Genomic DNA, 13,166 nt, shown 5'->3' with positions numbered 1-13,166 from the left:
TGATGCTAGATAACTCTTCAGTTGGGGAAAACTTCATTTTGTAGGGCTGGAACACTAAAATTTTATTCTCTCCCAGGAGCTACAAGTACACTTTTTCTTCCTTATTTAATTTGGAGACCAGGGGGACTTGCTAATCAGACTGAGAGAAAATTAATGCTGTTAAGATTCATTGCTCGCTCTCTCTCTCTCTCTCTCCATATATATATATATGTGTGTGTGTGTGTGTGTGTGTGTGTGTCTTTTGCCCTTTTAGGGGTGCATGCACGGCACATGGAGGTTCCCAGGCTGGAGTCTAATTGGAGCTGTTGCTGCCAGCCTACATCAGAGCCACAGCAATACCAGATCTGTGTCCTGCAATGTGGGATCCGAGCTGCATCTGTGACCTACACCACAGCTCATGTCAACACCGGATCCTTAACCCAATGAGCGAGGCCAGGGATTGAACCCACAACATCATGGTTCCCAGTCAGATTTCGTTTCCTCTGTGCCATGATGGGAACTTGCTATGTATTTTTTCATGCAGTAAATAACACTAGGTTGGGGGGGGAGGGAAGAGGGAAGAGACACTAGGAATAATATATAAAATAGTGCAAACCAAAGTAGAGAATGTTCTGTAATAATGCCAAAAGTAGTAGTAATACAGTGCTGATGGGAAAATAGAAGTGAGTGCTTTTGTGACTCAACACCATCTGCCAAGGGCCACTAAAGACACATGTCTGCAAGCCTTTACAACATACCCACTCTTACCTTTCTTTTGATATCAGTGAACTGGGAAAACATTAAAGACCAATAAAACGACAGCTCCAGGATATAATAGTAGTGAAGGTCAGGCGTGAGTGGCTGAGGATCAGAGAGAAAAAGGAAAGATTAATAATTAATAATTAATCTGTGTTCCAAACATCTCAAGCTCAGTGTTGAAAAATGACACAGTCTTACATCTCCACAAATTCCCAACCCATTCTCTCTGTGGATGAAGAAACTTTGAGGGATGCCTCTAACCCACAGCTTGATGGCATTAGTTTTTTTTTTTTTTTCATCTCCAACCAAAAAAGTGTGAAAAAGCATGCACAATCAGTACTGGTACCCAATACACTATTCATTTTAACAACCACATTTATTGTTCTCTGATGTGCATATCTACAAGAGTCCTTTAGGTAACCTGCAAAAAAACAAAAAATCTAACATACTCAGAAGGAGTAACTCTGGACACGTCGTCTGAGATTCTACAGTAAGGGACAATGGAAGGAGGTGAGAGAAACTGGAAGACTGACTGGGTCCCTGAGGCATAGTTTCAAATTGTGCATTTAGTGGAGCTTTCTGGTTTCTAGGAAATGTTCTGGACATTGTAAATGGTAAAAAAAAAATTCAAAAATATTCATTAAAAGACCAGGGGGACAAGGAAGAGATACAAGGTTAGGTAGCCAAGCAGGAAATCTGAGATCAAGTCCCAGCTCTGAAGTGAAATTAGGTCTAAAACTTGGGCCTTAGTTTACTTGTTGTAAAACGGAGGTAATACATGCCCTACCTGTTTCAGAGGTTCAGGAATGGGGAGAGGCTCAGAGAGGCAGCGGAGGTCAGTAATATTTATTTTGCACATAAACCCGTATAAACACAACAGAGTTTATTAAAAAAACATTTTCGATGAGTTGTTTTTATTTGTTGTATTGAGTTGTAATGAAATAACTTGCTTTTATCAGAATCAATGAAGGAGCTTTGAAACTCTTGCCACAACCACATCCACACCAGTACACACAAAGCAAACACAGTTAAAATCATGAAATGCTCTGCAAACCAAGAGCAGCATAACAAGCAGGTATTCACTTAAATACCAGCTCTAAGCATGAACATCAAGGAAAACATTTGTCCCTCTCATTGATCTTTGCCAACAAAACACACGAAGACAGGATCCTCTCCTACCAGCAAGCCTAAGTGCTGAGTGATAATGAGCATCTATGTTTTTATCAAACTTCAGCATCATCCTGGAGGGAACATATTTTCCCCTGAACTGTCTTTTTAAAACTCAAAGGCATTAGTGACAAGGGATGGGTGTTCAGGTCAGACGTATGGCAGCAATGAAGTCCAGAAAATAGGGTGGCTCAGTGAACCCGACTAGGATCCATGAGGATGCAGGTTCGATTCCTGGCCTTGCTCAGTGGGTTAAGGATCCAGCATTACTGTGAGCTGTGGTGTAGACTGCAGACAAGGCTTGTATCTGGCATGGCTGTGGCTGTGGCCAACAGCTGTAACTCCGATTTGACTCCTAGCCTGGGAACTTCCACATGCGCTGCAGGTGAGGCCCTAAAAAGCAAACAGCAACAACAAAAACCCAAAAAAAACTAGGGTGCTTGGTTTCAGGACCCTTGAAGCCAAGGTTAAATGTTGATGTTCATGCTGATTTCATGCTGATCACCCACTGCATCACTGCCATCACCCCCTGGGAAAATGTCACAGTGGGCTGTGAGGACAAGTGAGAAATACATCTACAAACCATAGGAATCGAAAGAGAGGGTCCTAGCATCACAACAACTATAATAGCGAAGCCCTTTTCAGTTGACAACGTTTACCTACATGTGAAGACTCTTTGACTCTCATAAAAATCCTATAAGAGCAGTTCTACCATTTTCTAGATTGTATAATTGCCAGGAAACTTCTGTCAGTTAATTCAGGCTGAGAGGCTGATCCCAGGTCTCACAGCCAGTGAAGCCCTGCATTTGCCACATAAGGCTTCTCACTCCTAATTTGTGCTCTTTATGACAAGCTATACAAGGCCCAACTGAATGCACCTTTAAACTTAAAATGTACAGGTATATAAAAAGCATTATGCATGTAACAAATAAATGCTCATATACAAGGAGCACTGTCTTTAATAAAATTGAAGTAGACCACTACCCTTTCATCTAAAACTGTTCAATTATTTATTTAATATATATACTAAAGAGATAATATGATTCACAAGCATGCTCTATCATTAAAAGTATACTTTCAGGCTTAAGACTGACTCTGAACTGCAACCTATATATTTATGTAGACATAGTTACCCACAAAGCACTATAATTACATGCATAATAATTATATGCTGTTTAGTTTCCCTCCTCCACCACATACACAAGGAAAGCAAATAATGTTTTTTTAAACTAGAATATGGAATTTATCAAAGGTCATCACTGTTCCCACAAGCGATCACAAATCAGTCCTAGATTTGGGAAGCTATTTGCTGAATTATTCATTGAGAAGCAATGATAACTTATTAGAAGACAATCTTGATCTGAATCCTGACAGATGGTATCTTTCCTTCTATACTAATAATGTCCCCTATTTTTAAACATAACTGTATCTACTAAGCCCTCCAACTTTCATGTTGAATCTGAAATTCCATCTGTAAAACAGTCTGCAACTACATTTTGGGCCACTGCCCTAGCAACTAATTTTCTCAGAAATAAGCAATTTCTCAGCTGCAGCCATAAACATGAACATAATTTCAGACTACATGAGAGCTATGAAGAAGTGCGGGTGTTACATTTCACGTGGCATTTGTCTCAATATTGTTCACATGACAGAATTTGCCTCAAAAATGTAGTGCATTAGAGCACCTGCCACACTACCATTCGAGTAAAGGTTTCTAGACGCCTTTGATGTACTTTTGCAAATCAAACTCCAAAAATATATGGATTTTTCAACTTAGTGTACCATTACAGGACATGAAGAGAGCATTAAATGGCAATCTTCCAAGTTTTTAAGATAGTAAAATGGTGGTTGGGCCTGAGAATTGTAATCGTGTGCAATAAGTGATTGGTTTCAATGTCGCTTTAGTCTCTATCAGATAGTCCAGAATGCTCCCCTTTTGCTGACCACATCATGTTGCTGATTTACAGTCTCCTCTAATTTGAATAAACTATGTAAAAGAGATGAAATGGAGAGGGTGAGATGACCTGGAAGTCTGGGGTTAGGAGATGCAAACTATTACATTTAGAATGGATAAGCAATGAGGTCCTGCTGTATAGCACGGGGAATATATCCAATCTCTTGGGGTAGACCATGATGGAAGAACCATAAGAAAAGGAATGTATATATACGTATGACTGGGTCACTCTGCTGAACAGTAAAGTAAATCAAATAGACTTTAATTAAAAAACCAACTATACTTTAATATAAATCAACCATAATTTTAAAAATTTAACACATTTTTAAAAAGGAGATAGAAATGCAAACTGGAATCCCACTTCAACGTGTTCCTAGTCTGAACTTGCCAGAAGAGTATCCAATGCCAGTCCCTACTCCCTGTTGCAATACTGTCAAGAGAAGTTCAGGCACACCCACTCCTCATCAACCCTGTGCCACCAGCAAGACCAAATGCCTCTAAAAAGCCAACCCAAAGAATCTCAAACTCAAAAATCCAAGTTGCTCATCACAATGCCTATCTCTATTTTGTCACCAAAAAAATCTGGCTGCATTTATTTCTCTTAAATAATATAATTGTTTCTCTTAAAAAAAAAACAATTGAAATAGAAATTCTAGAAGTTTTCAACATGAAATTTCTAGAAAAGTCCCAGCTTTGTTCGTCAAATAGTAATAGAACTAGGGACCAACACATGCTAATATTACTGAATTCGTGGACAGAGGTAAAGGTACGTCAGTGGGCAGGGATCCTTCCTGGGATGTGATTTTAATCCCATTTTCAACAATGCTATTTTTGTCTACGTGGTACAAGCCCACTTTTCTGCGTTCAAGGAAACAGTGCTTGATTTACACATTTAGGAGCCTCCAAAGCCACCAAGTGAGCCAAACTCACCATGTCCCCTCCCTCGAGCTTTGCCCACTAGCCTTCGAGACAGGCTGGGGCTACTATCAGGCTTTCCTCAGTAATTAGAAGCAGATGGGCCACTAGGAACTATCCACCTGTTGAAGTGACTGTATCATACTCTCCAGCAAATGCACTTTCCTCACTGAATCCATCTGCTCAAGCAACTGAGCTTTCATTCTGAACTTTACTGACACAAACTACCTCCCTCACAAGTCCACGGTCACCATCAAGCAGCAGGGGCAGGGGGAGGGGGGCAAAAAGCAAGGTCGCTGCCAGCCTGCTGAGACCTGCCTAGAACCATGACACTGACCTAAGAAAGACACCCTATGTGTGTAAAAACCCTCATAGTCATGTGTCCTTACCTGATAGGGGTAGTTGTACCAGCAGTGTCTTGTATTCCACAGCCAGGGGGTCTGAAAAATATGACAAAGAAACACCTTTTACATGTTTTGGAAAATAAGCAGGATCAGAGGTGTTTATGACAGTTCTTGCATGCCCCACTCCCATATGTGGGGATTTTGATAATCTACCTATGAGAACTGAAGGACTTAGCACAATTAGGAACAAGACAGCAAAGCAATCAGGATTGCATCACACATCAGCTCTGGGTAATCTTCTAAGATCAACTGGCAGTACTTCAGGCTACTCCCAGGACAGAGTCCTAGCTGGTGTTTTTTTATGTTTTGCTGGTCACGGAGCTCCATCCCTGCTAGGTAATCAGCCTCAACAGGAGAGCCCTTCAGCTGTCTCACCATGACTAGATGCAAATCATCAATCTCGCTATTATCAATAAACAATGCTGACAGTTGGTGCAAATTACCCTGAAACTCCTCCAACTCAGTGTTTACAAAGTGACATTATTATTCAATTGTTTCATGCCTTGGCCAGGGGTCAGTAGCAAGCAGGTATACTTATTTCAATAGGACAGCTCTGACTAAGCCCAGGCCTGCGGGAATTCCTCAGAGTACATTCCCTTCCCTGACTCATGGTCAAGATCTTTCGAAGACAAAACAATCCTTAATTTAACATCCATCGCTTGCCTTACCGCACCATAAAATCAGAGAGAACATCTAAGTATACACACAGATTCCAAACATTAAGCTGGGGGGTGGGGGTGGTATGGATTTGAACAGACAGCTGAACCATCCCATATGCCAGAAATAAGCTTTCTCATATTTTTGTATTAACTGCATAATTCTTTGGCATCCCTGATCTATAGCTATCAGTACTTGGTGGTATACATCTATATATATTTGCTATACATCTCCATGTTTCTTATTATTAAGAAACATAATTTATCATTAATCCAATCCTTGGGTGTGTTTATATATCTCAAAATGATAATGCTATCATTGAAAAATTAATGTCAGATATAGTTGTACTGACCTAACCTCCTTATCTTGTTTCAGGCCCTACAGGATCAAAAGTTGCTGCCACCTGCAGTAGGGTAATATAGTTGTCTCTCTGAAAGGCATCGAGGTATCCTTCCACCTGCCATCATCCTTATCAGGCCTTCACCCATGATCATGAGGATGAAGAGATTAGCTAATATCTGTTGAGTCCTACCTATGACCACACACTTTTTTTTGAGGGTTTCTCTCCATGATCTCTTATGTATTTAACCAACTGAAAAGTTGTTTCTCATTACATAGCCCCACATGCTTTTTTTTTTTCCCCTGCTTTTGCTTTTTAGGACTGCACCTGCAGCATATGGAAGTTCCCAGGCTAAGGAATTGCAGTTGGAGCTGTAGCTGCCAGCCTACGCCACAGCCACAGCAACGCAGGATCCAAGCTGTGTCTGCAGCCTACACCTCAGCTCACGACAATGCTGGATCTTTAACCCACTGAGCGAGGCCAGGAATCCAACCAGAGTCCTCATGGATACTAGTCGGGTGTTACCACTGAACTACCATGGGAATGCCCCACGTACTTTTAAAGGATCTTACACGTGTATGAGCTCATTGAATCCTTCCAGTAACCAGTGGTAGTCTTTGCCTCGTTTTATAGGTAAATTGAGACCCTGAGTCTGTAATTAACCACCATGTTAAATAGCCCGGCAGTACCAGAATTGGAAATCAAACTCAGACCGTCTGGTCTCAAAGCCACACATGGCCACTGTGTACTCTGCCTTTGAGTCTGTTAAAAACTGAACCAGACCTCAGTTTAGGGAATCAGACTGAAGTAAAAAGCCATGCCATGCCCTAAACCTAATGATGTCTGGGGATCTTTACAGCCTCCTTTCATTCAATCACTCCTGCTTCTTCCTTTTTTCCTAGTTTCACCACCTGCGCAACGCTGTATGTATCATATGATCTCACTGCACTTAACTTCCTGGGTGTCTAAGTCGCACATCTGTCTGTCTCTTCCATTTTTCTCGTCCATGACATCTATGTTCATGACTGACCAACCTCACAGGGTGATTGTGAGCAAATGAGAGAGAAAGTATGAAAATGCTGCAGAGGCTTCCGAAGTTTAGGAGTATACAGACTTACGGATCAGATAAACAAAAAATGTCCACTGACAAAGATAAAAAAAAATAATGAATAAAAAGAAAAATAATTTGAATTCTTATCACTATTAACAGCCCATTTAGAGTCCTTTTTTCTATATAATAAATATATAAATACAGATATAGGTAGACTTATTCTTAGACACACACATATATGCATTATTTTTAAATGTGGGCACAAAACACCAAAATCTATTTTAAAGTATACTGCAAATGTCAGTTGCTACCTTTCCCTCAGATAAAGTTTTTTGCTATCTCCACAACTGGTTGAAAGTCTCTGAGGGAAAACTATGTCATATTCACATCCTCTCCCCTCAAGGATGAGACACCCAAGTTGACAGTTTCAGCATTCATCTACTGAATGCTAATGAGAAGGAAGAGAAAATTAAATGCAAGGCCCATAAAGACTTGTATTTTTCTGAACGTACCAGTCCCAAGCCCACTTGGAATGTGTATGTTTGCCTCTAAAGACACAGCAGGAATCTCTTCCACTACAACCATCCTTCCCTTCACAGGCAGGAGAGCAAAGGTATGACTCCCAGGGACCCAGGAAGATCCATCATTTAGAGCTTCCTTTCTTTCCCTGTAAGCTTCTTGGATCATTGGTTTGCTTCTAACATGCAGGCTTTTTCCTGGGTGCATCAGATGTGCATCACCTGGACCTGCTTGTGTCATATGCTGAAACCTAGCTGAACCTGCAGAAACAGTGGGTGAGTCCTGGTCTCTCACTAGGCCCCGCCCATCTGAAGCAGGAGCACAGAACACTGAGAATTTAATGGGGCTCCCAGGGCCAAAGCTCAGCCCGCAAGCTTGTTTGCCAAACATATTTTTTATTTTTTTGCTTTTTAGGTCCGCACCTGTGGCATATGGAATCAGAGCTACAGCTGCTGGCCCACACCACAGCTATAGCAACATGGAATCTGAGCCGTGTCTGTGACCTATATACCACAGCTCAGGCAACACCAGATCCTTAACTTGCTGAGCAAGGCCAGGGATCGAACCCTCATCCTCATGGATCCTAGTCGGGTTCGTTAACCTTTGAGCCACAAAGGGAACTCCCTGCCAAACATTTTAATAGTTGAAAGTTCACAAGGTTACTTCACAGTACATGTTCACATATACCTCCTGCCTGACAATACTGGAAATTAATATCACCTTATACCTACATTTTTCTAGGATCTCTGGTTATATAGCCCCCAAAACTCTTTGAGACAGGTAGAACAAATACCACCTTTCCCAATTTACAGATGAGAAGACAAGTCCATGAAAAGGTGATTTTCCTAATTTCTAAGAGCTCAACACTAGCATACAAATCTGGATTGGAAGTTCATAACTTAATGCATTAGGTATAACTTCAGTTTCAACTGATACCATAAACCTATCATTTTTAATCAGTTTTTCTAGGTATCTTTTTTAGAATCATTTCCACATTCATTCGATATTAAAGTCTGTATAGACACTAACATAATTAAGAACATAAAAAGCTGCAGTATTTAGATGTCAAGGAAGAATAATGGTGATGAAAAAACACACTGAAAACCCTCATTTTAGAAGGAGGGGCCTAGCATCTTCCTACATCATTAAATTATAGTTCTGTATCTAGGACAGAGCAAGGCGATTCAAGCATATTTTCTGGAAATAGACATGTCTTTTTCAAGTGGTTATGAGGAAACCTTATCAACACTGGAAAATCCAAAAACTCAATGATCCTCAAATCTTGTCATTCAAATATCTTAAAATTCACTACATTCCTCTCAGATATGTACACTTAAGTAATGCTATGAAGCACTTTACGGATTTTAAAGACTTTGCACATATAAATTCCCATAGTAACACTGTAAGTGCTCAAACCAACATAGCCAGCAGGTGCCATAAGACAAAGAACATGCTGGTGTAGATGGTCCTCAAACCATTAAAATGTGGGCTCTGATTCAGCAGGTCTGGTTTGGGCTGAGATTCTACATTTTTAACAAGCTTCAAGGTGATACTTACACCTTGAACCACACTTTACATAGTAAGGTACCAGCGGAGAGTAAGGAGAGTGATCTAACTTGGTATTTACCAGGTATAAAGCACCTTACTGGGCACTTTTTTACAATATTTCAATTCAGTGTTAGATGACTACATTAACATATTATTTCTAAATTTTATATTGGCCATTTGAGGCAGAAATTACGAATAAAACACTATTTAGATAGAGACAATGCTTCTCAGCCAACCTTCTAGCTTGATGGAACCACACATCTAAGTTCTGGTAGAAGAGATGTGAACGGAATTGACATATGCCACTCTGGCATGCTGCTCCTAAAAGTGAACATGAACGAGCTGTTCTCACCACTTCTCTGTTCCCATTGGAGGGAGATAATACAGAGCTGGGACAGTCATCTTTGACCCTGAAATGTAAGTTTCTGATGAGGCTGGTATCAGAGCCTCCTGCTAGCCCTGGTCTGCTAATCTCTGGATTATATGTGTGAGACGGAGAAATACTGCCATTTTTTTCATATCCAAACTGTTATCTTACATATTCATATATGTAAGATACTGATATATGTGTGTGTGTGTATGTGTGTATATGCGTATGTGTGTGTGTGTGTTTGTGTGTGTGTATACAGTACAATAGCCTGTATTCTCACTAACACAGTAGTCCCTAAATACCTACAGGAGATTGGTTCCAGGACCCCTGTGGATTCCAAAATCATGAGTGCTGAAGACATTCATATAAAATGTCAAGAAGAGCCAGCCCGCTGTATCATGGGTTCTGCATCCATGGATACGGAGGAACAGATATGCATCAAAGTAAGTATCATTATTGTATAGACAAAAAAGCAATCTCAAGGAAGTATCATAATTAGATGAAGGCTACCCAGCTGGTAAGTAGAAAAGCTGGGATACAAACTCAGGTCAGCAAAATTCTTCCATTTCCCAAGATACTCTGGGTGTACAAGCAACGAGTAATGAAAGAAAAACACCACGGATATTTGGAATTGATATACCCATAATTGAGAATCATTAACCGGAGTTATTTCCTAAAAATATTGAATTTTAGGGTTAGAAAGGACCTCCAGGAGTTCCTGTCGCAGCTCAGTGATTAACAAATCTGACTAGAAACCATGAGGTTGTGGGTTCGATCCCTGGCCTTGCCCAGTGGGTTAAGGATCCGGTGTTGCCGTGAGCTGCGGTATAGGTCGCAGGTGCAGCTTGGCTCTGGTGTAGGCCGGCGGCTACAGCTCTGATAAGACCCCTAGCCTGGGAACCTCTATATGCTGTGGGAGCAGCCCTAGAAAAGGCAAAAAGACCAAAAAAAAAAGAAAGAAGAAAGGACCTCCAAATTCCATTTAATCGATAAATCTACAAAAGAGCCCACAAGTCCCAGATGGGTAACCATGCCACTCACTGTTAAAGACCTCCACAGCTATTGGTCATGGTCACTGACAATATCCCTCAGATTTACTCCCTACTTTTTTTTTTAAATCATCAGCTATGGACTTCCCTTTTACACATTCAGGCCCTAAACCCTCAATGTGACCATATTTAGAGATACAGCCTTTAGGAGGTAATTAAGGTTGGATGAGGTCATGAGGATAGAGCCTGAAACAGACAGGACTGGTGGCCTTATAGGAAGAGGAGGTGAGAGGGCGCACTCTTTCTCCTTGCATGCTTAGAGGAAAGGCCCTGTAAGGACCACCGTGTGAAGGGAGGAGGGGCAAGCCAAGAAGGAGCTCTCCCCTTGTTGGACCAACCTTATGAATTGTGAGAAATAAATTTCTGTTGTTTAAACTTCATAGTCTATGGCGGTTTATTACGGCAGTCTGAGCTGAGTAACACAGCATCGTAAGACAATTCTTCATAAATGGTACTTAATAGCTCATAAACTACATGTCAACTGATTTCAATTTAGGAAGGCTTACAAAATATCTGAACAAGACCAAGACAGCCCATGACACTGTGGATAAAAAGTGACTTACTCCCAACTTAAATCACAATGTATAGTGGGATTTTCCACTATATTGTACACATGTGCTCCCAGACACTTCACTTGAGACACAACTTGGCCACAAGCACATTCATCAATAATAACACAGTGTCACAGGGGAGGCTTCTGTGGCTTGTCTTACCCTGAGCAAACCCACCCCCAGCACCAGGAGGGAGGTCAGACATGCTGCTGAAAGTCACCAAGCAGTCTTCATTGCCTTTTGATCAAATGCATAAGACACACCTTCTATTTATTCTATGATTTCTTTTTGAAGTAGAGTAGACTTTTTTGAAATGTCAGTAAATGTGCTCTTTTCTCAGATTTCTTCTTTTATCAGCTGTTCTGTAGAGGTTTCAGGGTGACGAGAATTAGCAAAAACAGATCAGATCTGATCAGTTCACTTTACCATCTGAAATAAGAAAGGTTTGGTCTTGTTTTTTTAATTTCCATTTGATATAGTTCTTTTTTTTGCCTCTCTGTCTTTTTAGGGCTGTACCTGCAGCACACGGAGGTTTCCAGGCTAAGGGTCCAATTGCAGCTGTTGCCTAGACCACAGCCACAGCAACATGAGATCCTAGCCGAGTCTGGGACCTACAGCACAACTCATGGCAATGCCAGATCCTTAACCCACTGAGCAAGGCCAAGGATTGAACCTGCAACCTCATAGTTCCTGGTCGGATTTGTTAACCACTGAGCCACAAAGCGAATTCCAAATATTTATCTTATATGTTGTTTCTTCTCCATTTGATATACTTCTTAAAAATAATAGCTAAAAAAACCAAATGTATCTTTTTAGTTTCCATGCTCCCATCATGATGATGGATCAATCATCAGCCATCGAGAAGGCTTTGTTCAAGCCCACAGGACTTATGATGTTAAGAATGAACCCTAATGTACACAATGGACATTGGGTGATTACGATGCAAGTAAAATTAGATTATGATAAATATTGATTCATCAATTGTAACAAATGTACTCCTCTGGTAGGGATTTGTTTTTTTTGTTGTTTTTTTTTTTTTTTAAGGGCTGCACCCACAGCATATGATAGTTCCCTGGCTAGGGATCAAATCAGAGCTGCAGCTGCTGGCCTATTCCACAGCCACAGCAACGCCAGATCCTTAACCCACTGAGTGGGGCCAGGGGTAGAACCCCATCCTCATGGATACTAGTGGGATTTGTTACTGCTGAGCCGCAACGGGAACTCTTGCTGGGGGATTTGATAATGGGAGAGAAAATGCACATGTGTGGTCAGAGGTACATAGGAAATCTTTGCACCTTCCTTTCAATTTTGATATGAACATAAAATTGCTCCAAAAAATGAAGTATTTAAAAAAAAATTAAGCTAACTCAGATCACTGACACTTATCTTGTCACTGCGAACGAAATGATAACTGAGTTTGAAGCAAAAGATCAGAAAAAAGGATGCTGAGTTAACCAGGCAAATGTTAAATGATTTAAATAGAAATCTAAATACACATACACACATATATGCCTGTTTTATTTCTTAAGAATCAGTAGGTACCTACAGCTGAATGAATAGTAGTTTCTCTGAATTAATGAATATTTTGATTTAACAAAAGAAACTTATAAAGTATTAAGGGCATTATGCTGTCTCATCAAACATGTGAAAAATGTGTGGGTCTTTACCCGCAGTCGGCATCATAGGGGCAACGTTTCATCTTTTGCTACTTTCATTCAAACTTGTACGTGGCTTTCACAAGCACAGGTAAGGCAACTAACAGTCAAGGAATATAGTCTAAGAGACACACCGGCCTCCGAGCAGTTTAAGTATGAAATATATAGAGCCTTGGATTATGTTTTAAAATGCCAGAAAGCTACATCCCTGAACTACTTTGAAATGTCTGTCACTGAAACCACTCTGA

General features: G+C 40.6%; 1 protein-coding gene across 12 annotated transcripts in view; it reads right to left on the bottom strand.

Moving 5' to 3' along the window:
• The window catches only part of CERS6 (ceramide synthase 6), a 334,531-nt gene that overhangs the window by 89,960 nt on the left and 231,405 nt on the right, over positions 1–13,166 (bottom strand). For 10 of the 12 annotated variants that reach the window (XR_014829507.1, XR_014829508.1, XR_014829509.1 and 7 more), the window contains exons 5-6: positions 5,164–5,214; positions 748–840 (exon numbers count right to left, since the gene is read on the bottom strand). Coding sequence is in view for 3 of the 12 variants with exons in the window: in XM_021075469.2 (XP_020931128.1) it covers positions 748–840; positions 5,164–5,214 (144 nt within the window). In the remaining 9 variants the exon portion in view is untranslated. Of the gene's footprint in view, positions 1–355; positions 841–5,163; positions 5,215–13,166 lie in introns of all 12 variants that reach the window. The other 2 variants (XR_014829512.1, XR_014829513.1) reach the window with 2 other exon arrangements.

The sequence above is a fragment of the Sus scrofa genome, chromosome 15 (genome assembly GCF_054392235.1).
Source record: "Sus scrofa isolate SSC_HxYL_T2T_F1_AM1 chromosome 15, Sscrofa_HxYL_maternal_Yorkshire_Landrace_v2.0, whole genome shotgun sequence".
Taxonomy (NCBI): Eukaryota; Metazoa; Chordata; class Mammalia; order Artiodactyla; family Suidae; genus Sus; species Sus scrofa.
Note: the sequence above shows the minus strand (reverse complement) of the source record. Positions and strands in the feature narration are given on the sequence as shown.